The sequence below is a fragment of the Balaenoptera physalus genome (genome assembly GCF_965194825.1).
Source record: "Balaenoptera physalus genome assembly, chromosome: 1".
Lineage (NCBI taxonomy): Eukaryota > Metazoa > Chordata > Mammalia > Artiodactyla > Balaenopteridae > Balaenoptera > Balaenoptera physalus.
The window spans coordinates 31,995,325-32,021,701 of NC_138882.1; the positions used below are offsets into that span (position 1 = coordinate 31,995,325).

At 34.5% G+C, this 26,377-nt stretch overlaps 1 protein-coding gene across 7 annotated transcripts in view; it reads left to right on the forward strand.

Annotated features, from left to right (window-relative positions):
* RGS7 (regulator of G protein signaling 7) overlaps positions 1-26,377 on the forward strand; it is a 552,379-nt gene that overhangs the window by 518,779 nt on the left and 7,223 nt on the right. For 4 of the 7 annotated variants that reach the window (XM_082470550.1, XM_082470546.1, XM_082470548.1 and 1 more), the window contains 7 exons: positions 461-559; positions 1,768-1,829; positions 2,830-2,940; positions 4,184-4,309; positions 9,739-9,925; positions 12,764-12,853; positions 15,265-15,345. In XM_082470550.1, the coding sequence (XP_082326676.1) occupies positions 461-559; positions 1,768-1,829; positions 2,830-2,940; positions 4,184-4,309; positions 9,739-9,925; positions 12,764-12,853; positions 15,265-15,339 (750 nt within the window). In that variant the 3' untranslated portion in view covers positions 15,340-15,345. Of the gene's footprint in view, positions 1-460; positions 560-1,767; positions 1,830-2,829; positions 2,941-4,183; positions 4,310-9,738; positions 9,926-12,763; positions 12,854-13,063; positions 14,487-15,264; positions 15,346-26,377 lie in introns of those variants that run through there. The other 3 variants (XM_082470551.1, XM_082470547.1, XM_082470549.1) reach the window with 2 other exon arrangements.

A 26,377-nucleotide genomic window follows, 5' to 3' on the forward strand; every position in this document is an offset into this window, starting at 1 on the left:
GTTTCTCTCCTTAGTACTCCATTCCTTTACTATGTAAAACAATCAGATTATTTTTACGCTTTTTTGGCTTATTACATTTTTATTCTATTCTATATCCACCTCTATTTTATTCTGAAATCACTACGTATTAGATGTTGTGTTGTGTTGTCATTCCCCAACTTAGTAGTCTCAGCCCACCCCCACACTTATCACACTAAGCTAGTTTTTTTCATATAATCAATTATTCTGTCAGTTAATCTAACCAGGTATTTTTTCCAAAAAACTGTGCTGCTATTTTACATCCGTATTTGTGATAGCATTTACGATAGCAGTGTCTTTTGAATTTTGATAAAAGCTTAATCCAATATGCAGCAAAGCTTTGAGTTACCTTACTGGATATATAACACGAAACTACCTTTTAGAAAGTCTGTGACTATAATGGTATTTTGTCCTAACATATTTTGTTTTTATTTTAATATAGTCTGTCTATGGTCTTCAAAATGATATTAGAAGTCACAGTCCTACCCACACACCCACACCAGAAACTAAACCTCCAACAGAAGATGAGTTACAACAACAGGTGAGTCAACCCATAATAATGGTTTACAGGGTACATGGGTTACAGAGTAGCAGGTATGAAGACCAGATGTTGATGTTAATAGTAGGTATTTTAAAAACTGATTTTTAGGATTGACTGTTTCATATAGATTTGTAGTGAAAAGGTAATTTTAAGATATGTAGTCACTTGAAAATGTATCAGTATATGGAGATAGTTTTCAAAACTCTTCACTCTTTAATTCCCCAAATCCTTTTTCCTCTAACAAATTTTTAAAACTTACACACACTGATTTATAGGTGCCTCCATTATTAAGAGTTATTTTATACTCCAGAACTCTGTCTTAAAGAATGAGAGGACAAGAGGTTGGTGACATTAGGTCATGTGTTTTCCACCTCTAGTCATGTGACATATCTTCACAAAAGAGTGCTTAATCTTGTTTCTGCAGTACTGATATCTATAAGCCTCTTGAAGTTTTCCCTCATTAGCACTGACGAACAGTCATGGTATGTATTGTTTCTTGTTTCATACATTGATCAATAGCGTTGGCTCCAAGTAATATTTCAAAGCAAACACCAAGGGTCTCATATCAAATCAAAGTTAAATCTCTTGGTTAGTTAGGTCATGGGACTTTTTCTCCTTTTGCTTATTTTCCCCTAATATTTTATTGTAACATGGTTTATCAATTGTGTAATACATACTTTTTCTACTATATTTATAGTCACCATGAAGGAAAAGTAATTCAGAGAGTTTTAAATTTTCCATGTGTTATTATGTCCATGTGAGAATTTGTCCTGAAATGTTGATAAAATTATTCTTAAAACAAATATCACTGATGCTTTTGTTGGGTTAGTATTAGGAAGTAGGGTTTATTTTGAAATTATAGTAGCGAATAACAAACACATTTATTTTCTGAATTTAATGTTTGAGGGAGAAATGATTCTGATTTGGATAAATGCTTAAAATTTCTACAACACTTTAAAAATAAAGTTACATTTTGTTAAAGCAGACAGAATGTTCAAATTCACTGCTGTTCTAAAGCAATGCTGGTTATGTTTACATTCAAACAGTTTAATTTTTTGTTAACTCTTTTAAAGCCCTCATGTTTGATTTTTTCTACAGACTTTGAAATTTTACTGGTTGAGAACATATTCTTGTTTAGAATTGCTGTCTATCAGAATTTAGAGTTGAAAATTGTGAGAATGGAACTACTTCTTTATCTCTTTTTTCAGATAAAGTATTGGCAAATACAGTTAGATAGACATCGGTTAAAAATGTCAAAAGTTGCTGATAGGTAAGTATTGCAAGACACCCATATAAATAAAAAAATTTTCATATGACAATTAAATGTGCTCAATATGGTAAGAGAACTGGTGGGAGGAGAATTGTTATAAATAATTGGAGCCCTGTAAGAATTATTATTTTCCTTTTTGAACATGGAAAACTTTCAAAGAGCTCTTTTGTTGTACTTCAAATGACAGAATAATCATTATTATCTTAGGTCTCTAGAGGTCCAGTCTTTGTGCAACCAGAATCAAACACAGACGATAATTCCAAGGAGTTGAATCTTTTCACTCCTACTAGGAGAAATGAAACTTTCAATTTATTAAGTTACCTTTTGGCAACTTAGAGGCTCTCTGTATATTCATCTTAACATTCACACTACTCAGTTATTTTATGACTCCAGAATTTGAATTAAACTCAGATTTTATATATTTTCCTATTTTTCATTTAAATCTGTTTTTAAGGCGTGCATGTTCTTCACTTTGGGGCATTGCCAAATCTTACCTCTCCAACTTTTTTCCTCTCCTTTTTCCCTTTAGTTTTTTTTTAGATACAGATTTTTTTTTCAAAAACTTGTTGTCAGTGATTCCCCCTTTACCTAATTCCTGTAAATACTTTTGACAAAAAATTTCCATTTAACCCCTTCTCCAAGTTGAGCTAAACTTCTCTGTTCTGCTGTGGGTGGGCTAGTTGACCAAGGATTGGAACTGACCTTTAGCACTTCCTTTTACACACTGACCTCTTCCATTTTGCCTCATTTTAATGGAGGGATATTAATTCATATTGCTTAGGCATGGGGAGAGATGGAATCCTTAGCCATATTTGTCTTCCAAGAAGCACAATAAGTTGATGCATTGAAGTTACTGAAACATGAAAACTGCTATTGGATTTCATTCTATAAGCAAGCAAGGATTCCTTGGCCAGATGTTTTTATATTGTGTCCCTTACAAAGATCAGATAAAACCTCAGCCAGAAAACCAAGGAAAATGAAAATGTTTCTTTCTCTCGAGTCTGCTAAGTTACACGGAACAGTATGTAGAATATGACCCGTTTCTTGTGCCACCTGACCCTTCTAACCCATGGTTGTCTGATGATACTACCTTCTGGGAACTTGAAGCAAGGTAAGTGACATTTCCTTTTCCTTCCAAATATTTCACTTATTTCAGGGTTTGAGTGAAATAGGAAGAATCTTATGGCTGACTAATGTAAAAGTAAGTTTACTCTGTGTCTACATTAGCCATGATATAAAGCTCTTGTTCAAGGTAATGGTTTTTGAACCTTAGATATTTGCATTTCTATTAGATTTGCATTTCCAGAGAGAATGGCACAAAAAATTAGAGGTGCAAGCGTTTCAAGGTGGACTAGTCAGAGTTAGGGTCTTTAGTTCTTAAAATTTAGTTCACTGATTTTAGCTTCCTTGAAAATCTGCATAGCCACAAAAGCCCATCTATTCAAGTAACATGAATGCTACATCCATAGTTACTTAAGCCCAATACAAGTATCCCTTTATAAATTCAATTTTAAAACAAAATGAATTTACCATAAACACTCTAAGAGAAACTGACAAGAGACTGACTTCTTAAGAAAACCAAAGCACAGTTTAAGACTCCCTGGTTTCTTTCATCAGCCATATAAGGGAAGAATTATATCATCAATCTTGATGGAGTCATAAAAAGATCATTGCATACCCCTTTACAGAGTGAGGATTTAGTATTCTGCAGCACTCCTCTAGATTGCATTTATGGACCTTCTCTTCCATCCAGTGGTTCTTAAATGCTTGACAAGTACAGATCTCTTCATCCGTTAAATTCTAGATTTTATACATGTGAAAGTTGGAACCCCAAAATGTTGTGACTCAACCAGGACTAGGTCACACATTTAATCAACAGCAGAGTCATAAACCAGGATTTAAGTCTTTTGAGTCTCAATGTATTTTCCTCCAATACAACCTGCCACCATGAGACTTCATTGTGTAGTGGTTAAGAAATTGAGCTCTGGGGTCAGAATGTCTGGAATATTACCTGTTCAACATTGGCAAGTTATAACCCTCTTTCTGCCTCAATTTCTTCATTTCTAAAATAAGAATTATAATAGGATCTGTCTCATAAAGTTGCTGAAAAAAATCTAAAAGAGAGAATCCATCTCTTTGCATCTAATGCTTAATAAATGTTAGACTTTATTATTAATGCCTAACTTTCATCCCATGATAATTTCATGCAGATCCATCAATCAGAGATTTTTTTTCTGAAAAATATGTTAAAGATGGGAAATTAAAAGCATATATGATTTTGAGGGGAAATATAATAGCAGAAGATAGAATTTGTAATAAAAGGAATATATTTGGCTTTGTTTTATCTTCTATAGCAAAGAACCAAGCCAGCAGAGGGTAAAACGATGGGGTTTTGGCATGGATGAAGCATTGAAAGATCCAGTTGGGAGAGAACAGTTCCTTAAATTTCTAGAGTCAGAATTCAGCTCAGAAAACTTAAGGTAAACCATGTTGTTTGAATCTTATACTATATGCAAGAGAGAGCTACCTGTGATGAGTCTGGTTATTTTGCACTTGATAGACCAGTTACTATCCCACCAACATCATGATGATGATATGGGCCCATTGAATTTCTGCCTCCTGATGGAAGAAGAAAAGGTAATGAAGGCAAAGCACTTTGTCCAACATTATCCCTTCCTCATAAAGGTTTATTTTACACTGTCTCCTGATCTTTTAACTATGTAAATCTGATGCATTTGAAATGGCCTGCATAAAGAAGTGTAACACTTAGACTAGTATTTGGCAGAGTGTGGAATCATTGATAATATTTATGCAGTTTAATTAAAATATCACCTATTTATCAATATTGGTCTTCTTTGTATATTGCATCTCAAGTAAGATCTAGAAAAAGAGATTGAGTGCTTCTATAAAACTTGAAACAAAACTATGGAGTACATTTACTTTGTACACTTAAAAACAGCTTCAGGGCAGTTGAGAGCAGCACCTCACTGAGCCCTGCTGGCGGGGTGTGCATCTTCCCATCTGTTGCAAACAGCATCCTTACATATTTTTGAAACTTTTCTGACTTAAGAGGCACCTGGAAATTGAATTTTTAAATGTGAGACATTGGAACAGATTTTAATGGCTCTAAGATCACTGAAGTGAGTGATAACTTTCCACTACATAAAATGGTTTTTCTACAAGTTCTTTCATTCATTACTCTTTTGAAACTTAACACCCTAATTTACTTTCCCATGGCTTATGCAGTCCTGTGAAATTCATTTACAGAAAGGCATCAGCATTCATTTATTTTCACTGGAACTAAGCAGCTCCAGAAATGTCACATTCTTTTCAGGAGATTTAACAGATACCAATACCAAACCATTCAGAAATACAAAGAATTTTGACAGATGTCCCATGGATTAAGCAAGTTGACCACAGACAGAGTCTGGAGGAATTTAATTATATGTGCATGCCTGTCATGGACTATTGGGATGCAGCTTCCTATTCTCTTTCAAGTTTATGAGAACACTTGTTGACAGGGCTTTCACAAGGTCTGCAGTTGCTAAGGATTTTTATTGGACCTACTAAATAACATTTTCTATCCTGAGGTCACATTATCAATTATTGAGTACAAGAATGCATAAAAATAAAGCAGAGATAAAGTCTATTTTTAGCCTTTTAGTGGATGGGGAGGTGGAGTTTCCTCTAATTCTCTTAAGTTTTTGAAAAAATGCTGACATCATGGGTTTCATGATGAAGAAATAAATAAGCAGTGCCCCACCAGTATCACCTAATCAAATAAACATCCTTCCTGCTCTTATTAAAAGTACAGCCTAGTGGTGAATACAGAGAAGAAAACAGATCACAACACAAAATCATGGGTATTAGATCAGAGAAATACAGAGGAATGGCAAACCCAGAGGTGGAGATCAGTAAAGGCATCCTAAGGGAAACAGCTTCTAGGCTTGGATGACAAGGAGATAACCAGGCAAAAAAGGAAGAGGGAAGAAGTTTGGGGCAAAAGGAATAGAGTGTGCAAACTCTGTTTCATGAATGAAATTGAATCACTGCTGTTTTCTTAATCCGTGCCTTAACTATTTCTTATCTCAGTAATTCTATGCCACACTAGATTGCCTGATAAGTAATTACATATAAGAAATATTACATATTTCATTGTGTGAAAATGTATAAATATTATCCAAAAGGCTTTCTGTCCTATATTTTAAAAATACAGAATACTTAATTTGAAGTAGTCCCGGCCCTAGTTCTATAGGGCTTGGATATTTAATATTTTTATGGCAGAAACATTTAGTTCTGGAAAAGGTAAATGGTTGCATATATTTTTGCAGTCTAGGATCTCCCTTACTCCATTTCCTCCTTTAATTTAAATGGCCACATGTATATGTCTTTTCCTGCTGTGTTAGGAAAACAGGGACTGGATATCCCAAGAATCAGAGGTTATATAAAAATATTGCAAATAGACAGCAGACATAAATATCTACCAAATGCTATCTTAAATTTGTGTCTAAACTGATCATTTGGAAATAGGTTTATTACAAGTGTTTAATTAGCGCAATTTCTTAAATCTGAACTAAATTGCTTTTAGAGTCCTTTTTCTTTGTAAGCATTGTAAATGCTAATAAATCCTGTTAATTTTTTTTACTGCATGTTATGTTGAAATAAAAATAAAGTAAAATTAAAAAAAGAAATATTATATATTTCATATATAGTCACATATTTCTTGAGTATATACCATAAGCTTGTTATATGTTTCCATACTAAGGATTGATAAATATAGATATAATTCTTGAATACCTTCTATATGCCATAATATGCTTTATATTCACTACTTTTATAAGTATGCCATGCTGTATTTTGTATTTATTATTTCTGATTATCATTCATCTAATCATAACTTCAAAAATGAAATGTAAATATTCTTGCCCCATTTTACAGGCAAGCAAAATATGACTGGGAGAAGTTAAGCATCTTTCAGAATCAGATTACTAATAAATGGCATCCTAGGCTTTCTATAATCCAATACCAAGCTACTGTCCACTGCTCCCCCAACCTGAACCCCCTGCTTCTGCCTAGGTATCTGGTGTCACAGACCGAGGGAGACAAAACAGTCAAGTTAGCCCGCAGGGCTAATTACACCTAAATAAGCCTCAATGCATCTTATTTAGCATCTGCTATTTAGGGAAGTGTGGCACTCATATGAGCATTTTCTTCTAGTATTGAGACAGAAACAATAGTCGAGAAAAACTGCTTATTGATAAGTACTTATTCCTCAGATATAACTTCTGCTCTCCCTTGGTGTATTTTTGCTCATTCCTTTCTCAGGTAAAGCAGAGTAAGTACTAAGTAAATGTAATAATATGAATGTTATATGAGTGTCTAAAAATATGTCAAGCACTTCAAAAGTGCCCTTTACATAATTTATCTCATTTGATCTAATGGAAACCCAGTGAGATAGGCATTAGCATTCCATTTTACTGATGACAAAATCAAGGCTCAAAGACATTAAGATAATTCCTCATAGTCCAGCTACCATATAATAAGGGGCTGTAATAAATAGCCAGTGCCCTTTACATTCTACTAAACTATTACAATGACTATGCTGAGGATAAGAAAGGCAATGATGCTTTTAAGGAGGCATTCAAGAGAGTGGTTTTGAGCATGTCATCTGCTGCAGATCTGGGGGCAAACCATAGCTGTGGCACTCACAGTGGGTAACTTAAATAAGTGACTTATCCTTCATATCTTCAGTTTTCTCTAAAGTGGGGGAAATATTAACACATACCCTATAAAGTTGTAGGGATTGCATGAATTAGTAGAGCTAAATCACTTAGAATAGTGCCTGCACTTACTTATCAGTGTAGGTGCTGTTAGTATTACCTCCTCAACCGTTTGATATTTCATCCGTAATTTCAAGTCTATTTAAGATGTCACTGCATCTGTACAGCCTTCCTAGAACTCCCTTTTCCAACCCAGTCCTTGCCCCAGCAGAGGGGCTCCTTCCTGCTCTGCATTCCCAGACTGTCTGGTTTGTGCTATTCCTTGAGAATCTCTCATGTGCTTCCTTGTATTAGGGCCATTTGAATGGTGTATCTTTGCTAGGTCAAGGACAAAGACATTCTTTTTATCTATGTGTACAAAGAGTGCTGAAATGAACCTGAATGAGCATGAATTATAACACTTATGCTCCCTCAGATTGCACCTAGCATTCCTATTAGATTGCACAGTGTCAGAATCTGTTTTGTTTTTTTGTTTTTAAAAAAATATATTTATTTATTTATTTTTGGCTGCGCTAGGTCTTCGTTGCTGCGCGTGGGCTTTCTCTAGTTAAAGCGAGCGGGGGCTATTCTTTGTTGCAGTGCGCGGGCTTCTCATTGCGGTGGCTTCTGTTGTTTCGGAGCACTGGCTCTAGGCTCGCGGGCTTCAGTAGTTGTGGCTCGCGGGGTCTAGGGCGCAGGCTCAGTAGTTGTAGCGCACGGGCTTAGTTGCTCCGCGGCATATGGGAGCTTCCTGGACCAGGGCTCGAACCAGTGTCCCCTGCGTTGGCAGGCAGGTTCTTAACCACTGCCCAACCAGAGAAGCCCCAGAATCTGTATTTTAAAAGCAAATGGTCTTGACCTTTCCCTTCTGAAAGCAACCCATGGTAGTTTCATGTTTAAGGCATTGTTCATGTTGGATTATCTACTGTTATCTATCTACAGGAAAATGGTATCTAGGAACTGGAAAATTACTAGGTTGAGTAATATTTGATATTCTAATTGTAGCTCAACTACTTTATTACTTATTTTTGAACTTTCATTAATCCGCAAGTTAAAACATAATAGTTATGAAGGTACTGCTTATCCCCTTCTACCTTTCTTAAGACTCTGTAGCCTGTAGTGACCTTCACCTCTGTGGTCATCTTTTCCATTTCATGATCACATCTGGCCCCTGTTGAGGATAACATAGATCTAGTACTTCCTTTTTCAAGTATCTTTTTTTAATTTAAAAACACTATATGATGTGTTATATACATATTCATTTTGTCATCATTTCTAGGTCTAACCAAAAAGACATAATATAGAGCAAAATTTTAAAAAATGAAACCCATTAATAAAATGTGACTTTTATTAGACTTTGCTATTTGCTTTTATCAAGCAAAACATGTTCTGGTGTTCTTTCCTTTCAGAATATACTATATTCTATACAGAAGCATATAAAATATATTTTTATATTTAGCAGTGAGTCAGTATTATTTTTTTCCAGAACTTCTGAATTGTTATAATGCCTCTGCAAATTTAAGCCTTTTGAACAATTACATGTGAAAGCTTGCTGCTTCTGTCATTTCATAACTCCCTGAATTAAATCCCCTAAAATTAGTTACTTGCCCTGATTTCTCCAGCTAGGGCATTTTCTAATCTGTGTCCAGGCCTCTTTTAATTCCAGTAAAGCTTCACTGTAATTCCCTTACCTGGTAAAGCAGAAAATCCTCTCCATACTAACCCTCATTGCTCAAATGGACAAAAGATCCAAAAGATAGAGTATGTGGCATACTTTATCCCCCCCAATTAGATGATCCGCGTCACTCACCTTAATGCCCTTCAAACTCCTCTTCCTTTCTAATAAATGGTTATTTAGCAGTGCTCCTTTGTTTCAGTAAAATTTAAGGTTGTATAGAATCAGGACCCTGGCAGATCTGTTTTTAACAGAGAACATCTAAAAGAGATAGTTTTCAAGATTTCCTTTCCCCAAATGTTATATCTTTGAATACAACTAATTAAAAAAATCGGTAAAGGCCTGTTTCTGGAAGCTCTCAGAGAAAATGAGTTCATTATTATGCTTCATTGTGAATTGTATGATAGGTCAACATTTTAAGAATTTTCAGATTATGAGGCATTGGAGTAAATGTTTGGTGTCACATTTTGCATAGATTCTGGCTAGCAGTGGAGGACCTGAAGAAAAGGCCTATTAGAGAAGTCCCCTCTCGAGTTCAGGAAATATGGCAAGAATTTCTGGCTCCAGGAGCCCCCAGTGCTATTAACTTGGATTCTAAGAGCTATGACAAAACCACACAGAATGTGAAGGAGCCCGGGCGATACACATTCGAAGATGCTCAGGTTGGTACATAGATGGGCCTCACATTGCGTCTCAAATGTTCTCCTGAGAAGTTGAAAGTTGGGATACTTCTGTTTTATTTTCATTGTAATTGGCGGTTATGTCTAATATTTTCATTTTAGGTAACTGTATGTAAAATAACTAATTGATCTCTAAGAGAACAGAGATGCTTTAAAATGAGTTTTTAAAGCCTGGGAATTTTTGTAAATTTGAATGTTTTTACATGAAAATTTCTTGAAGGGAAATATTTTAAATATTTGAAAACTTTTTACTTTATTTTCTACTTTGTCACCTCAGTAACATGTATTTGAACTCTTTAACTTGTCTTCCAATGAGGAGATTCTAAGATTCTGACATTCCTAAATAATTTATTATTATGGATAGTCAGAACTAAACTAAATTAGCTTGAAGTTATGTAAAACTCAAACCAATTTTGTCTCTGATGATAAAATGAAATAGTAAATTTAGGCATTTATTATTTTTCCAAGTTAATTTTTTAGTCTACAAAAAGAAGAAAAAAGAAATTGATATTAATATTAACATCCTAAGACAAATTTTTATGTGTTTTTTCTTTTTCTCTCAAACTGGGTGTAATTGCCTCCTTAGAAGCAATTTGAATTTCTACTTTTTCTAAAAAAATATTGTGCTCAATAGGAAAAATAAACATGTAATGAGAGGATATTATTTCCTAATGATGTGTTGAAATTGGCTTTTAAACCAGAACATGCATACTTCATGATTTCTTAAAACCTCTTTTAGAGAAGAATGTTAGCTCTAGAAAGTATCTTGTTTTTTAAATAACTACATTACTAAAATAAGATATAGAAGATGAAGAATAAGGTACACAAACTTCCTTTCTTATTTTTATTCTTGGTAGAAAATATATTTATCCTTGGCTTTGTTTTAAAAAGAAATGAGCCACTGTGCAGAAAACTAACACAGGTTGAAACAGCCAACCAAAAACCCATTCATTCACCTTGGCTCTGCCATGGTCTTCTATGTGGAAATAATTACATTCTATGGAGACACATGAGAGAGAGCAGGATGAAAATTCTGGCTCTGTTGCTTATTTCTCTTCTGGTTTTTCTTTCTTGCAGTTCAAGATAAACTTTCAAGCATTTTTCTGCAGCCAACAGCGTATAAAATATTTGAAATTACCTTCCCAAAATCTTAATATTAAAAAGAACATTTCTTTGTTATCTGTGTCATTGAAGAATATTCTTGCTTATTGGGTCTTTAATAAAAGGAAAAGGCATGATTTTCTATAGAAAACACTACTACCTGACCGTAGGCTTCTTTTTTCAATCAACCTCAGATATTTAATTCCAGTTTTTTGTAGGCTTTTAAACCATATATTCAAAAATATAATAATAGAATTTCCTGCTGCTGTTTAAGAAGAGATGCAGTGTAATAGGAAAACAGATTCTGGAGCCAAATTGCCTGGGTTTTAGTCTGAGCTTTGCTCTGTGACCTATTGCAAGTACTTCACTTCTTCATGCTTCAGTTTCTTCATATTTAAAATAGATATAAAAATGGTTACCAACCTTGTTGAGGTTTTGTGAGGATATAATTAACTAATATAGGCAAGCACTTAGAAGTGTACCTGGCATATACTCAAGCATATTTGAGCACTTACTATGCATACCCTTATACTTTGCTAAGCATTTATCATTCCTCTAATCCTGACAATAACTCTATTTTATAGATTAGAAAATTTAGACTCAGAGAAATGAATAAAGTGGTCAAAATTTACATTTTGTAAGTGGTAGATCTTGAGCAAGATAACATCTGAATCCCAAAATGATTGACTTCTAAATAAGACATTGCCTCACTTTTCCAACAACAAATTCTGATACAGTTCCAAATGTACCATACTTTTGGAGATGAACCTTAGACTAGATATTGAGACTTAATACAGAACGTCTTTAAGTGGAGTCACAGTAACTACAAATTATCGCTGGTGTGTTTAAGACCAGGGAAACTGAGTCATTTCTTAAAATATATATTTTCTCCAAACAAGAAGAGACTGGGACATTCTGGATACTCTCAAATGGTTCAAAACTCTATGTCTAACAGACTGGAATGAACAAGGAGCATTTATGCTCCCCTAGAGTGCAATAAGGTAAAGCAGAATCTCCCTAGATTGGGCCAACACTGAATTGGATGGATACATTTTTTTCTTCTTTGTCTACCAATATCCATCATCAAAACAGAACATTGCAGACTGATTAGGATTATCAAATATTTACCTAATCTATCTCTGAATAAGTCAAAACATGCACACAAATTGGGAGGTTTAGCAATTAAATATCACAAAATTTATTTTTGGACTTGTGCTCTGGCCTAAAGTGGATGTAGATGACAGTTTTCACCAAAGAGATGATTCATTTGGGAAGTCTGCACCCTCCAACTACATATAAATTCCAAAGGTTTCTAGAATGATTATTGAATCTTGACTTCACAATATTCTCTTTTGGCCTGGAGTAATCTTAAGGGATAGCAGATTTATTTATATTCTTAAATGATCTATGTAAATCAACAACTTGATTTGAAATTACTTCATGACAATCTGCTAACTAAATTCCATTTTTTTTTTTAAGGACTGGATGTGGTTTACCTCCTCCATAGCTCCCAAACCAGTTTAAACATTGATCCTTGAATAAAATAATAAATTTGAAAGTCTAAATGTTCTATAAGCATATAAGGTATTCTCATCAGTATTATCATTATTTTTAGCTGCTTCCAGATTTGTTTTTGAACCAAATGTTGTATTCTTATCACAGTACTTGATTTTTCCTGAGAAATAATAAGGAAGCACCTCAACCATTATTTCTTTTTAGGAGCACATTTACAAACTGATGAAAAGTGATTCATACCCACGTTTTATAAGATCCAGTGCCTATCAAGAGCTTCTACAGGCAAAGAAAAAGGTATTGGTTCTTTGTGAACTTTTTTGACCTAGTTCTCAGTTGTAATTATTTGGAGTAGTTACCTCTGCTGGGCCCACAGTATTGGAAATGGTAAGTGAATATACTCCAAGACCCTCCCCCAAACCTTTGCATTTTATAAGGGCCATTTAAGTTGTATGGGTTTCCGTTTGTTGATTGCTTATTTTCTTCTTTGTTTGTTTGTTTCTGCAGATGTTCATGCTTTACAAAGTTTTTTAGACGCCGTTTTCATGTTTCATGTTAGTCTTCTGTATGCCAGTTTAAGGAAATAAAAAATTACAATAAAGAAAGGAGAAGAACAATGTCATCAGATCAAAAACTTAAAGAGGGTTTTCCTTGTCCAGTAAGCTAGAATGTATGTTTTGGACCATACGCTCCATAACTCATTGTTTTCAATGATAGTTGCCAAAATGCAGTAATGTTTGCTTCCACATATTTTCATTTGGCATTTATTCTGAGTCACTTAGTATCCCTACGATGAGGTTTCATACCTAAGATGATAGCCAAGCACATTTCGAAGAGGTGCAATAGGTTACATTGTTCAATTAATGTTTATAGTCAAAGTCTCACTGTAAATAACACCTTATATAACCAGTATAACAAGGAATGGAAAATCTGGACGTAAACATCAACATCATTCATTATTTTGTAATGTTAAAATAGTCCATAGCTTCTTGAAATTCTGAGATGAAATTATAATTTTGTGTAATTCTTGATCATCATTTAAGCTAATGGTATTTTTCAAAGTCCATTGACTTTGCAATGGGAATAGATACTCTGTAGTTGCACTGTCCAGTACAGCAACCACTAGCCACATGAAGCTGTTTAAATTTAAATTTAAATTAGTTAAGGTTACATAAAATTCTACTCAAATTTCTAGTACTCAATGGCCACAGCTAAAGACTTCTGAAATATTAGTTAGTATAGAATGAAATTTCCATGCTTTCAGAAAGTTCTACTGGACAGCAATGCTCTACAGAATTAATGATGTTATCAACAGAAATTTAGTACCAGTAGAAAATTATGAGGAAATTCTGAAGTTAAGCCACTAGATTTTCAAACATTTAGGCTTTGAAAATGTTGGCATAAAACCTTAACATATCTACTTCATTTTAGTGTCATTTGATTTTGCTTGAAATCACACTATTTTGTTTGCACAAGAAGAGTTTTGGTGTTCAAAGTAAAAGCACTAATGCAAACAGAGCCCATGTCCTGTGACAAGAGGCCTTCTGTGGCAACTCTCCTGTCTTCCTGATCCCTATGATTTAGAACATGAATTTGGTGTTGCATCATTTCATCATCCTGTCTTTTTCTGCTGTTTTTCTTTCTGACTTTTCCTTTCTTTCTTTTTCTTTCTTTCTTTCTTTCTTTCTTTCTTTCTTTCTTTCTTTCTTTCTTTCTTTCTTTCTTTCTTTCTTCCTTCCTCTCTTTATTTCTTTCATTCTTTCTTTTCTTTCTTCCTTCCTTCTTTCTTTCTCTCTCTCTCTCTCTCTCTCTTCCTTTCTTTCTTTCTTCCTTGCTTGCTTGCTTGCTTGCTTGCTTGCTTTCTTCTCTCTCTCTCTTTGTTCCTTTGCCCCATCCAACCCCACACATGTAAGTCGGAATACTCAATGGATCGCAGAACTTCTTTTGAAAACTTTGCACAGAATGTGGTAAGTTTTAATTTTTAAGGAATTACAAATCATTAAGTCCAACTGGGAAACATTCCCAGTTTCAAGCCCCATCTTCCAACTTGCATCCTTTGATGTAACAGCAAAGGTATTTATTGCCTTTATTCAAATTCAGAATTTCCTGCTTCCTATTTATCTTTCTGCCCCAGCACTTCCTGGAGTAGATAAGATATCACACGTGAAAATCTATATGTATCAAACTAAGGCTTGGAAAGAAATGTGTATTATGATACATAAAATGAAGAAACTGTTCTTTATATTTTAATTTTTATTCTATGTATCTCTTTCTTTATTAAAGATAGTGCATGCATTTCTATACTCTTTCCCTTAGCTCTTCCTAAGGCTTAAAAGATTAAGAACAATGAGGGTTCTGTTCTTTCTACTTTTGCAGGGAGAAAATGACTTATTGAACAGTTTAAAGCCAGACTCAGTATGAATGGGGGTCGGCGACAATATATGCCCCACCAAAGACCCAGTAGCATGCCTTTCTTATTTTTTATTTTTCAGGAAGGTATTGAAAACTATTGCATAAATCATCCAGGAAACCAGTAGTTTCCCTACCAGTGTTTTCTTAGCATCTTTCCATGTGCTTAAGTGATATATTTGTTTGTGGGATTCTTTTTTTTTTTTTTTTTTCTTTTTTTGATATTGTGCCAGTGCCTTTGGAACTTTCTAACATTGTGTAAGCTCAAACTAAAGCCTTCAACACATTTATTTTTATAGGGCAGAAACATCCCTATTTTCCCATGCCATAAAAACTGTACACCAACACTGAGGGCCAGCACTAACCTGTTATGAAAAGAGGTAGAAAAATCTTGGTTTATACTCAAGTTTGTCTGCATTGTCTGTTGAGTTGTGTGGTCAGCTCCATGCTGCTGCTGCTGTGGGTGTGTGTTGTGGCTTTTGCTGTGATGGCCAGTTAAGTGGAGTTATGTGTGTTGAAATGTAAGCAAATTGGATTCAGCAAAAATATGTTTTTTGTTTTTAGTTTCCTTCAAGGATCCTTTCAGTGGGGAATGTTAATCAGTTCTTTTTATGAATTCCTAGTTGTGGCTGTGCCCAGAGTATTTGAAAGATTTTAAAAAGCAGTGTATACTTTGAACACTCAATGTGATTGCACAAATTAAAGGGCTGGAAAATGAAGGTCTCCAGAAATTAATCACACTATAAACTTCCAAAATTTTGGCTGGATCTTTTGGAATCTCTGACCTTTAATATAAAATTTTCTTAAGCATGCCTCATAAGTCACCATGGGAAGATAAAGACAATGTTAAAGAAATGCCTCAAGATTTTGCTGGAGGAAGTCACCACAGGATGTTGCACAGTGTTCTGTGTATTGTTTAAGCATTGTTTCAAATTCATTCTTTTCTAACATAATGCTGACAGAATATTGTTCTTGAGATTGGATTGGAAATTTCTGTGATATAATTAAAAACATATAATGCAAATTAAGGAATATTGAAAGGGGAAGCAAAATGGTTGTCTTTCCTCCAACACCATCCCCAAATCTCACCAACTTCCCCAATTCTTAAAGTAGTACCACATTGTAACTCATTGCAAACTTTAAGAAAGGATCAGTAGGAAATAAGGGAAGAGAGAATTAATCATCTACACCTTCAATGAAAATTTATACGCCAAGTGCCAACTATACTGCAGACATTGCTATGTCTTAGGAAAAAGACCTTAATTGCTAACGTACATAATGATATAAACAAAATGTTATGTTGTACAGGAGAAAGATAAACTATTTCAACTTGTATTAGGGTGGATAGGGAGGGTCCATGGGTAATGTGAGAATTCTCAGAAGAAGTTACATTTAACTGGATAAATAGGATTTCATTAGGCCAAGAAAGGCAACCATCCTTTTAATAAGAAAGGGGAAAAAAGGCTGGGATTACTGAAGGAAGAGAAGTTGAGTAACATTCATACCATAACACATATATACACACAACATACTGATAAATTTCAGATAACCTTCAGACACAATTGTTTAGGGTTAATGCTTTTCCATCCAGGAAAATAAAAAGTAATGTTTTTTATTGAATATTTTGTTTTGGTAGTACTCTAAAGAAATGGAGTAAGAAAATTAGAAAGACTCTCTGATTTCCCCAATAGATTATGAATGATAACATTTATTTAATTAGTTATGAGAAATAAATTTCTATCCTGAAAATTATTTATATACAAAAATTTAAAATATTATACTGTATATCATTAAGTCTTATGATGGTTAATTTCTATTTAAAATTCCCTGTAACTTTCTGTTTTCATTTATTTTTTTATTTCTCCTTGGTTCAGTGTTCCTCCATAATATGATTACTTTTAGGGTCAGAAGTTGTGTTAGCCATCCTAAGTACTTAACATAATACATTTTTGGAATACCTTTATAGGATCAATAAAATGATTTTAACACAGATAAAGAATGAGTGATTTTATTATCAGATAGACATAATGGAGGAAAGACACAGTTTAAATAAACATTTTAAAAGAGTTCTATGTGCAGGTTGCTCTGGTAAATACAGGGAGGCTACAACATAGAGTATCCAAGAAAGAAATGGACTTGGGGAATTACAGGTAAATAAGTGTGTAGACTGTAAAAGGAACTAGGAAAAGTGAGATAATGATAATAACTCACATTCATTGAGTGCCTGCCATGTGCCAGGCTCTGTACTAGGCACTTTATATTATCTAATTTAATTTAATCTGAACCTACAAGTTAGGTAATATAATACTCATTATTTTACCCATTTTACAGGTGAGAACACTGAAAGGTCAGAGGAGTTACTTAATTTTCCCAGAATCATACAGTTAGTTAAGGAGCTAGCACTAACCCCAAATTTATTTTGTTCCCAAATTCTTTCTTTCTACACGGATCACCTTGCTCTTCCAACGGTAGAAGACAGATAAATCTTTCCATTTGATGATAACCTCCTCTGGAGTCTGAGTCCATTTCCATTAGAGTTTATTTGTAGAAGTTTATTTACATTTCAGCATAGTTATTTTTATAACCTGGCTTATAAAAATGGCATCACTGTTTTGTTTCACACAAGAGTCAAAAACGTTTTGCTTGACAGCTCCTCCTAATACCATTGGAAATCCCATTGGTTACTGAGATTAATAAATTCTTGCAGGCACTTTAGAGAATAATTATAGTAAACAGCTAACAGCTGCATAGCATTTTACAGTGTTACAAGGACGCTCATTACTTTTTGTTTGTATTTTTGTTGTTGTTCTTTACAAACACAATTATCTTGGGAGGTGGTCAGGTAGGTGTTACCATCATTTCACAGATAAGCAAACTGAGGACTAGTGAGGTGAAGTCATTTCACCAATATTAATCAATTGTTGAGTGTTAGGGCCAGGCCTAGAAGCAATGTTTTCTGACTTTAAATTCATTACTTTATAGACTACTCATTTTCTTCTCATTATACCCGACACTGGAGGGATAAAAATAACTCACATTTGTGTAATACCTTCACCTCGGCTTGTTGTCCAAGAAATCTCATTTCTTATCGTTTACTTTTTTATTATTTTCCTTGCCATCAGAGAATTTTCTTCAGGTCTTTCAAGGGTTGCTGTGTCCTCTCATGCCTTTAAATGTTATTCTTATTAAGTTGATTTCATTGTCTTCTGACAAAGTTCATGTAACGGTTGTTTTCTTTCCAACCATTAAATTATCGAAGCATCTGTCTGCCATATAAACCTTAAGGGAGAACAGATAGGAAATAAGGGGAGAAACAAAGTAGGAGGATTGATCATCTACACCTTCAATCAAAATTCATAAATCAAGTGCCAAATGCCAACTGTATTACTTATTACCTCTTCTCCTTAATTTGCCTTTGGGCTACAGAAGTAGAAATGAGAATTAGAGAATGTTAATGTTGAACTTCCAGGAACTCACCTAATCTAACCTCTTTTGGAGAAAAATTTTACCCTATCTCAATGAAGACAATTTGCTGCAGAGCCTTAAAAGAATCAACATACAAGACATAATGACCACTTTGCTCTCCCACCCCCTCTCCTCCGGTGTACTGATGCTAGTGCATTGGGCTTGTAAGGTATCCTCTCAAGACTGAAACAAATTACTAGAAGTTTTGGAAACTGTGTGAGAGAATTTTAACAAAAGGACTGAGTTGGCTCTGAAATCAGTTGATTTTTTGCAATCAAATCTGTGTTTAACTGTATAAATCATTAGTAGACGTATTGATAAGAACAAATGTAAATATAAATCCTATAACTTGTTTGGAGTGTTAAAAGTGAGAAAGATACAATATGCTTAGTTCTTTTAGAATGTTCTTTTTGGTTAAATCTAGTTAAATTCTTTTTCTAAGGCCATCATGGAGTTCCTAGTTAATACACCTTATGCAGATTTTATACAAGCAGCAAAATGTGGTTTAAAAAAAGCCCAGACCTGGAAGCCTGACATGTTAATATTAGGTCTGAAACCCAGTCTTACACTTTTCTTGCTGTATGAATTTTTAGAAATCAGTTAAACTGCTGAACCTTAATTTCTTCATCTACAATTTCTCTAGCCAGAAATAGCTCTAATCAGTACTTGTGCTAAATAAATAAATAAATAAATAAATAAATAAATAAAATAAACTTAAGAAATACTTTAATTATGCTTTTGAAACATGCTTTATTTACTTAAGTTGCATCAGAAATATCTTCCAGGTCATTTCATATTCTTCTACATGATTATATGTATTGACTGCGTGAAATTCTTCTGAATGGAAATACCTATAATGCATTTTTCCATTCCTCTATTGGTGGACATTTATGTTGTTCCTTATTTATTTCTTTCTTTATTCATTGTCATTATAGCTCAAAGTGTGGTAAACATTCTTCAAGTTAAATATTGATTTTTTTCTCATACTCATAAAAAATTGAGTTGCTTGGTTAAATGGAATGCAAAATTATGAAAGAAAAGATGTCTATTTATTTTTCTCTCTCTTATCTTTACTTTTGCCCTAATGCAAGAGATACACTAGAGGGAAAAATAACTTATCACAGAAGACAGAAATCAGAGTTCATATTCTTGATTTCCAAAACCACTTGTGTTACACATTAATAACAGGCTTCCTTATCAATTAGTCCTCAATCTCTGAAGAATTACAGTGTTTTCTGGGAGCCTTACACTTTTTTTTAAGACGCTGTCAAAAACACTATGGATTATTTCTAGTCCGTGGTCAAATGATTTTTAACTTGGTTTTATTAAATGTGAAATCTAGCATGAAACTTCCTCTGCATACCATAACAATCACCATGACTGTACACTGAGACTGCCCTCTCCACCCAGTATAACCCTATGAATAATACAGATTCCAGGTTTTGGAAATACAGCCTCACACCAGCTATGGAGCAATACTACAAGAGTGCAATGCCGTGTCAAATCTACTCATGCAGACCCCTCAACTGTGCAGTTGAGCTGGACATTGGTTCTCTTTAGGATTGAAGCATGGCATTCCTGGTTTAGTGCTCTAGACTTTGCTGTATGGGCACATTAGTGTAGATAAGCTGTTGGAAAGGATCCTAGAGCCCCTAAAAATAAAATTTATAAACTTGCCACTGGGTTTGTTCACCATGAATAATACCAGTATAGAAAATTGACTGACCTGGTAATCTATGTTCCACTCATATGCTACATTTTTATCATTTTTTTATATATTATGTTACTAGTTCCTAGATTATTCATTCATTCAACATATATTGAGTTTTGACTATATGACAGGTGTCAGGGAAGAAGAAATTTTCTTCTACCCTTCTAGGTTCTTCTGGCTGGTCTAAGAATTAAATTGATATGAGACAGATTAATAAGAGAAAAATCAAAAGTTTAATAATATGTATACATGGGAGAGGCCCAGGAAAACTAACTCATCAAAATGTCTGAAACTTTTAACTTAAATACTATCTTCAGGTAAAGACAAAAGAGGATGTTGGGGGTAGTGGTTTGGGACCTCAAAGGAGAAGAAGGCAACTGACATGGAGATGGGAAAGCAAATGTTTGGTAGGACATGCAGAAACAATGGGACACAAAGAGGAATTTTAACAGACTTTCCTAGGTTTCTCCCTATCTCCTTGCCTAGTTCATATTATAGTTATCTATGGTGATTGCTCCCTTCCTGGAACAGGTTCTCTATCTACATTCTTTAGGCAGTCAGGGGGAAGGTCAAAATTTCTTCCTGTGTGTTTTGGGCCTTGGTTATTTTCAGTTTGAAATAATTCACATGCCAAAGAGACATTTTGGGGTGGCAAATTTTGCTCCCCTACACAGGTTATGTGCTACTCCTTTGTGGTTAAAAAGACATCCTGTTCTTACTTTAACTTCCCTTGATATCAATTTCTACCACAATGAAGTCAGAAAGGGCATTTTCTAGATTGTATTTATGCTAATGAAGTTGCACTATAGTTAGACCTCCATGGAGTTAATGAGATCCTCGATTCACATAAACATCCCTCATAATGAAGCAGATCATCTGCTTCATATAAATATCCATCATGATATAAAAGCAGTTTAGAAACTGTGAGAGGGAAGGTTTTGATTTTATATTTGTGCACCTGTGAATTTACCCTAAGGAGAACTTTGTGCATATTCTTTTCTGATTGAGTGCTATAGTTATTGCTTGAGGTTATAGGTATATTCATATAGAAAACCATGTTAGAAAACTCCTAGAGCACCCTAAGTAAATATAATTTATAAACTTGGCATTGGGTTTCCCTAGCATAGATATTAAACCATAAAGTGAGTCTGGTCAAGAATGAACTACATTCTCCTCTTTCTTCTCTAGTGGACCTGAAACTCATCTCATTTATTATTTTGTAGTTGGCGTATATGGCTATCCATCTTCTTTTATTGAAACTGCTTTGTGGTGATAACTTGCCTGAGAAAGCAGTTTTAGGTTCCCTGCAGCATGATGTAAATTGATTGGTGTGAAATGTATCAAACTATGTAGGCTATTTAGTTTGGCCAATATATCTTTATTTTCCCCTAGTGGCATCATTAGTTCTTAAGTTGCCACTCAAGTTCTATAAACTATAAATTGTATAGTGGTTTTTGGTCAAATAGCATCCAGTACAACTCTGGAGGCTCCTAAGGAATGTTTTGAGGCTGCTGAGTAGACAACCCCCAGTGGTAAACTTCCCCCTTTGCTGCTATATATGCCAGAGGCAGAAGTTTCAATAGTATTTCCCGAAGCACTGCTCTGATGTACCCAAGGCCTTGGGTTGAAGCCAGTGGTCATGAGGCCCCAGCTACCTGCATAATTGGAGACCACCCTGGGGGCTCTACTTAACAGTTTTATAACCCAGTAGTACCCATGTGTCCAAGCATTATTGGATTCTTTTATCCAACAACAACAAAAAATACTTATTGAGCACCTATTGGGGGTCAGGCACCTTCTCCCTAGTTAAGAATACATAAATAATAAAAAATAATAGGAAGCTAGTAGGTAATAATAATAAGTTAATAATAGTAGTAATGACAAATATAAATAATAATAATAGTTAATAATAAGAAGAAATAATAGTCACTAACATGTATACCTTAGTCGGTTCATTCTTCTCATGAAAGTTAATTGTTCAATGAACAGAACTAGTTTCCTACCAGCTTCCCATTAGCTTACTTCATGTAAATCATGAAAGTTTTCCTTAAAGCAACACAGAGTAGGCAGGAAGAAGAGTGAAGCTTAAGCAAGAGATCTGCTTATTAAATAGTTGGGGTAAGCAGCCCTGAAGGAGAGAGAGAACAAAGGTAGAACCAGAAAGAGGGTCTAAGGACATGACAAATTGAGTTGTGTTCCAGGCAAGACTGCCATGGAGACTTCCAGTTAGAGGAATATAGTACAGAATAAGGTAATCAAAAAGATAGCTCATAATCTGGATCCAAACAATGGGCCATTTTATATATGCAGAAGATGAAGGTGGAAGGCAAGTTAGGAGAACCTAGAGATAAGAGGACATGATAGGATCAGTAGTTACTATATTAATTCATATTTGATGATAATGCCAAGAACTTGGGCAATGAGATAGAGGAAGTAAAGGAGGAAGAGTACAACTTTTAGCACCAGTATATTTACATATAGGCTACAGTATTTTTGGGCTAAGTTTACTGGGAGTGTTGATAGTAGAAAAATAAACTTCAGACTGTCTCAATTAGGAATTGAAAGAGTTATATAATAGTTAATAAATTATTTTACATTATCACTTCTATTTTATTTGACAGTATATGAACTTGAAGTTTTACTCAACTATGACAAAAACTTGTAGCTGAGTGAAGCAAGAAGATGGGGAATATTTGTGTATGCTTGTGTACATTACAATATTTGTCAAGTACTTGAAGACAGTCAACTATCAATCTCAGTATTGATCTCAATTACCTCACTGAGTTAAATAGAATTTAATAGAATTACGTACAGTTAAATAGAATTTCATCAATAGTCTGAGGACAATACATTTGCATATTCTTTTTATAAATGTGTTTTACATAGCTAGGAAAAATATAAATGGAACTTAAATTGATAAAGATTGGGATTATTATGTCTAAATTTAATTTCCACTAAAAATACATTCATATGTTAATTATATCTAGATATGAAGTCACTAAGCAACCCCATATCATCATCAAGCCATCTCATTTGCCGTTTTCCATTCTAAAGCCACGTGTCCCATTGTATGTGTTCATTAACATTCCTTTATGAAACACTTTTCAGAAAAGAAAGCCATTTTTATATTTATGACCAGCCATGGGTGTGAATTTTACTTTTCCATAATTTATGCTAGTACTTGGAGGCAACAACTCTAAAATGGGTGATTTAAAATAGCTAGACAATAGACATCTTTATCTAAATTGCATACATGTTTATAGACTTAGATATATTTTGTTTATAAACAAACACGCTGCTGTGTTTTCTTAAGTGTTTGGCAGGTACCATAAGGCAAGCCCAGATTGGGCAAAATCCCATATCCTCTGCATTGTGCATCACATTTTGATTGCTGTTTTTGTCACTGTTGTTTTCCAACGTCCAGAAGTTACCATTATTAAAATAAGCTTGTGGTCATTATTGGAAGTTTAAAACACCATTTCTAAATTGCACTGACCATTATTTCTGGAGAATAAAAGATCAGCCGTCATTTTTTTTGTTCATCAATTCATTCCAATTTACTTATTTTGGTGTTAAAGATTTTTCTTTCTATTTCATCAGCAATAGAAAAATTACTCGATAGACATGGCTGATGTAAACAGGGATAACAAGCACCCATTATCAAGATTGTTCACTTGAAATATGCATATTAATATCTAGGAGGAACATACTTCCAATACCAGAAAGAAAAGACTATTGGGAAGTCTTTATCTTTTCTAATTCTAAAAGTCTTCAAAGGACTTTTGGGAGACATTGAAAATGATTAATTTTTGGAGTCTCAAAATTGAAAAGGGATTTATAGGCATCAATTTCCCCAGGTCCAATCCCCAGCCATTGCATGAATCTCCTCTGTAGACTCAATGACAAGTATGCATCCAGCATTTGCTGGCCTATAAGTTTCAGAGATGTGGTACCTTTAGAACGCAGGGGTAGTCAATTCCATTTTTTAGAATTTCATTCCTTATTTTTAGAATAATCTACTTTTTTGTAACATCGGAGTATTCATCCTAGTTCTATCTCCTGGAGCTAGGCAGAATAATACAAACATTTCAGCGGATCTAGACATCTGTTGAATTACTTGGAGGTGTAATTATATCTCCTCTCAAGTTTTGTTTTTATTTCCATTAGTTAAAATCTAGTTCACCGTTTTTCTGTATGGTTCAACTATCCATATCCCATATCTCAAAATAACCAGGGGCTTGGAAAATGCAGATTCCTTGACCTTATCCCAGATAAACTGGGTTAGAATCTCTCTCTCTCACTGTTTACAAGCGCTTCAGAATTCAGTTTAAGAACCATGATCTAGTTAGCAGCCTGACTTCTCCTTACCAAAGATCAGTGGTTCTCACTTCCTCACTTTAGCTGCAGCAGAATCATTTGGAGAACTCATAACACAGATTGCTAGACCTCACCTCTCTGAAAGGCTAATTAAGTAGTTTTCTGGTAAGATCCAAGAATTTTAATTTTTTAATAATTCTTAAGTGATATTGATACTACCAGTTTGGAGACAACACTTTGAAAACCACTGCCCTAGCCTAACAGATTCCCTCCACTCTCCCCACTGATAGATGCCAAGGGCACACCTAGTGTCACATCTGAGAGGCTACTCTCCAGTTGTGCTCACACATTTTTGCAAGCAGCATTTGAATTACATGGATGAGTCAATTGTGTTTGTTCCCATAGCTGTTTACCATAATTGAACTGATAGTAATTACATAATTTGTTTAAATGTCATATAAGCTGCTGAAATTTGAGTGTGAAAAGAAAAAGTTATTTCTATGAAAACTAAGCTGAACACTTAACAAGACTTAATAAACTTGCCTTAAAATTGCCATCAAATTAAATCTGAGTGAGCCTTGCATTGGGAAAGTGGGCTTCTAATGTTTTCTCATTCAATAATCTCATGTTCTTTCACCACCTTAATTGCTCACCTCCTATATCCACCCCAGTTAATCAATAGTCCTCCAAAAATGATAACTGAACACAATACTTGAGAAGTAACCGAACCAGCATCGATTGAAAATATCATCTACCCAATAGGAAAGAAAGAACATATATAACTTTTACAATCCAGTCCGAACATTGTATCAGCTTCCCCACCCCAGCTCCCAGTCACAGCAGCCATATCAAATTGTAGGGTCATTTGGGGCTTAAAATTTTTTTTAAATCTAGAATTTTTTTTCTTGTGAGCTCAGATTACATCTCCCCAATCTTCTCTCTTTTGCTGCTAGATTTTTGGTTTATTGTTTGTTTATTAATTTTCATGTAAGTTTGGTTCTTTATCCTTCTTTCCATTAAGTTTTATCTTGTAAGTTATAGCCTTACATAATTTTTTGGGGTATCTCTTTGTTACCCTGTCTTTTAACTAAGATTAGCAAATTGGCATCATACATTCATTTCAGCAGAATTCCATCAGTTTAATCGTGCAAATTATTGATTAAAATGCCATAAAGTACAGAGAGGAAGACAGAATTCCACTACTCCAAAAATTAGCACACCTTGAAGGTAGTTGTTTATTTAGTTATGAACCGCACCTTTTTCTGTCATCCACAGAGATACCATGAAAGACTGCTAAATGCCTTACTTAGTCCAAGAACCTTTGTTTAAAGCAACTTCCTGCCCTCAAGTCTGGTAAACTCTTTTTAAAAATGAGTAAATGAGCCTGTACATGACAAAGATCTAATATGGTTTATATGGGGAGTTCTTAGCAAAAAAATAATCAGAAGAGCAGTACGTCATTAGAAAAATGAGCAAAGGTCTTGAACAGTTTTAACAGAGGAAATACAAATAGTCAATAAATACATAAGAAATCAAAAAGAAAATCTATATAATAACCAAGTTTAATTCAAAAAGCAAAAAAAAACTTTTTCCTTCAAATAGGTTAGTTTTTTTTTTTTTTTTTAAACTGCTTTTTTTTTTTTTTTTCAAATTTTATTTGTTTTTATTTATTTATTTATGACTGTGTTGGGTCTTCGTTTCTGTGCGAGGGCTTTCTCTAGTTGCGGCAAGCGGGGGCCACTCTTCATCGCGGTGTGCGGGCCTCTCACTATCACGGCCTCTCTTGTTGCGGAGCACAGGCTCCAGATGCGCAGGCTCAGTAGTTGTGGCTCACGGGCCCAGTTGCTCCGTGGCATGTGGGATCCTCCCAGACCAGGGCTCGAACCCGTGTCCCCTGCATTGGCAGGCAGACTCTCAAC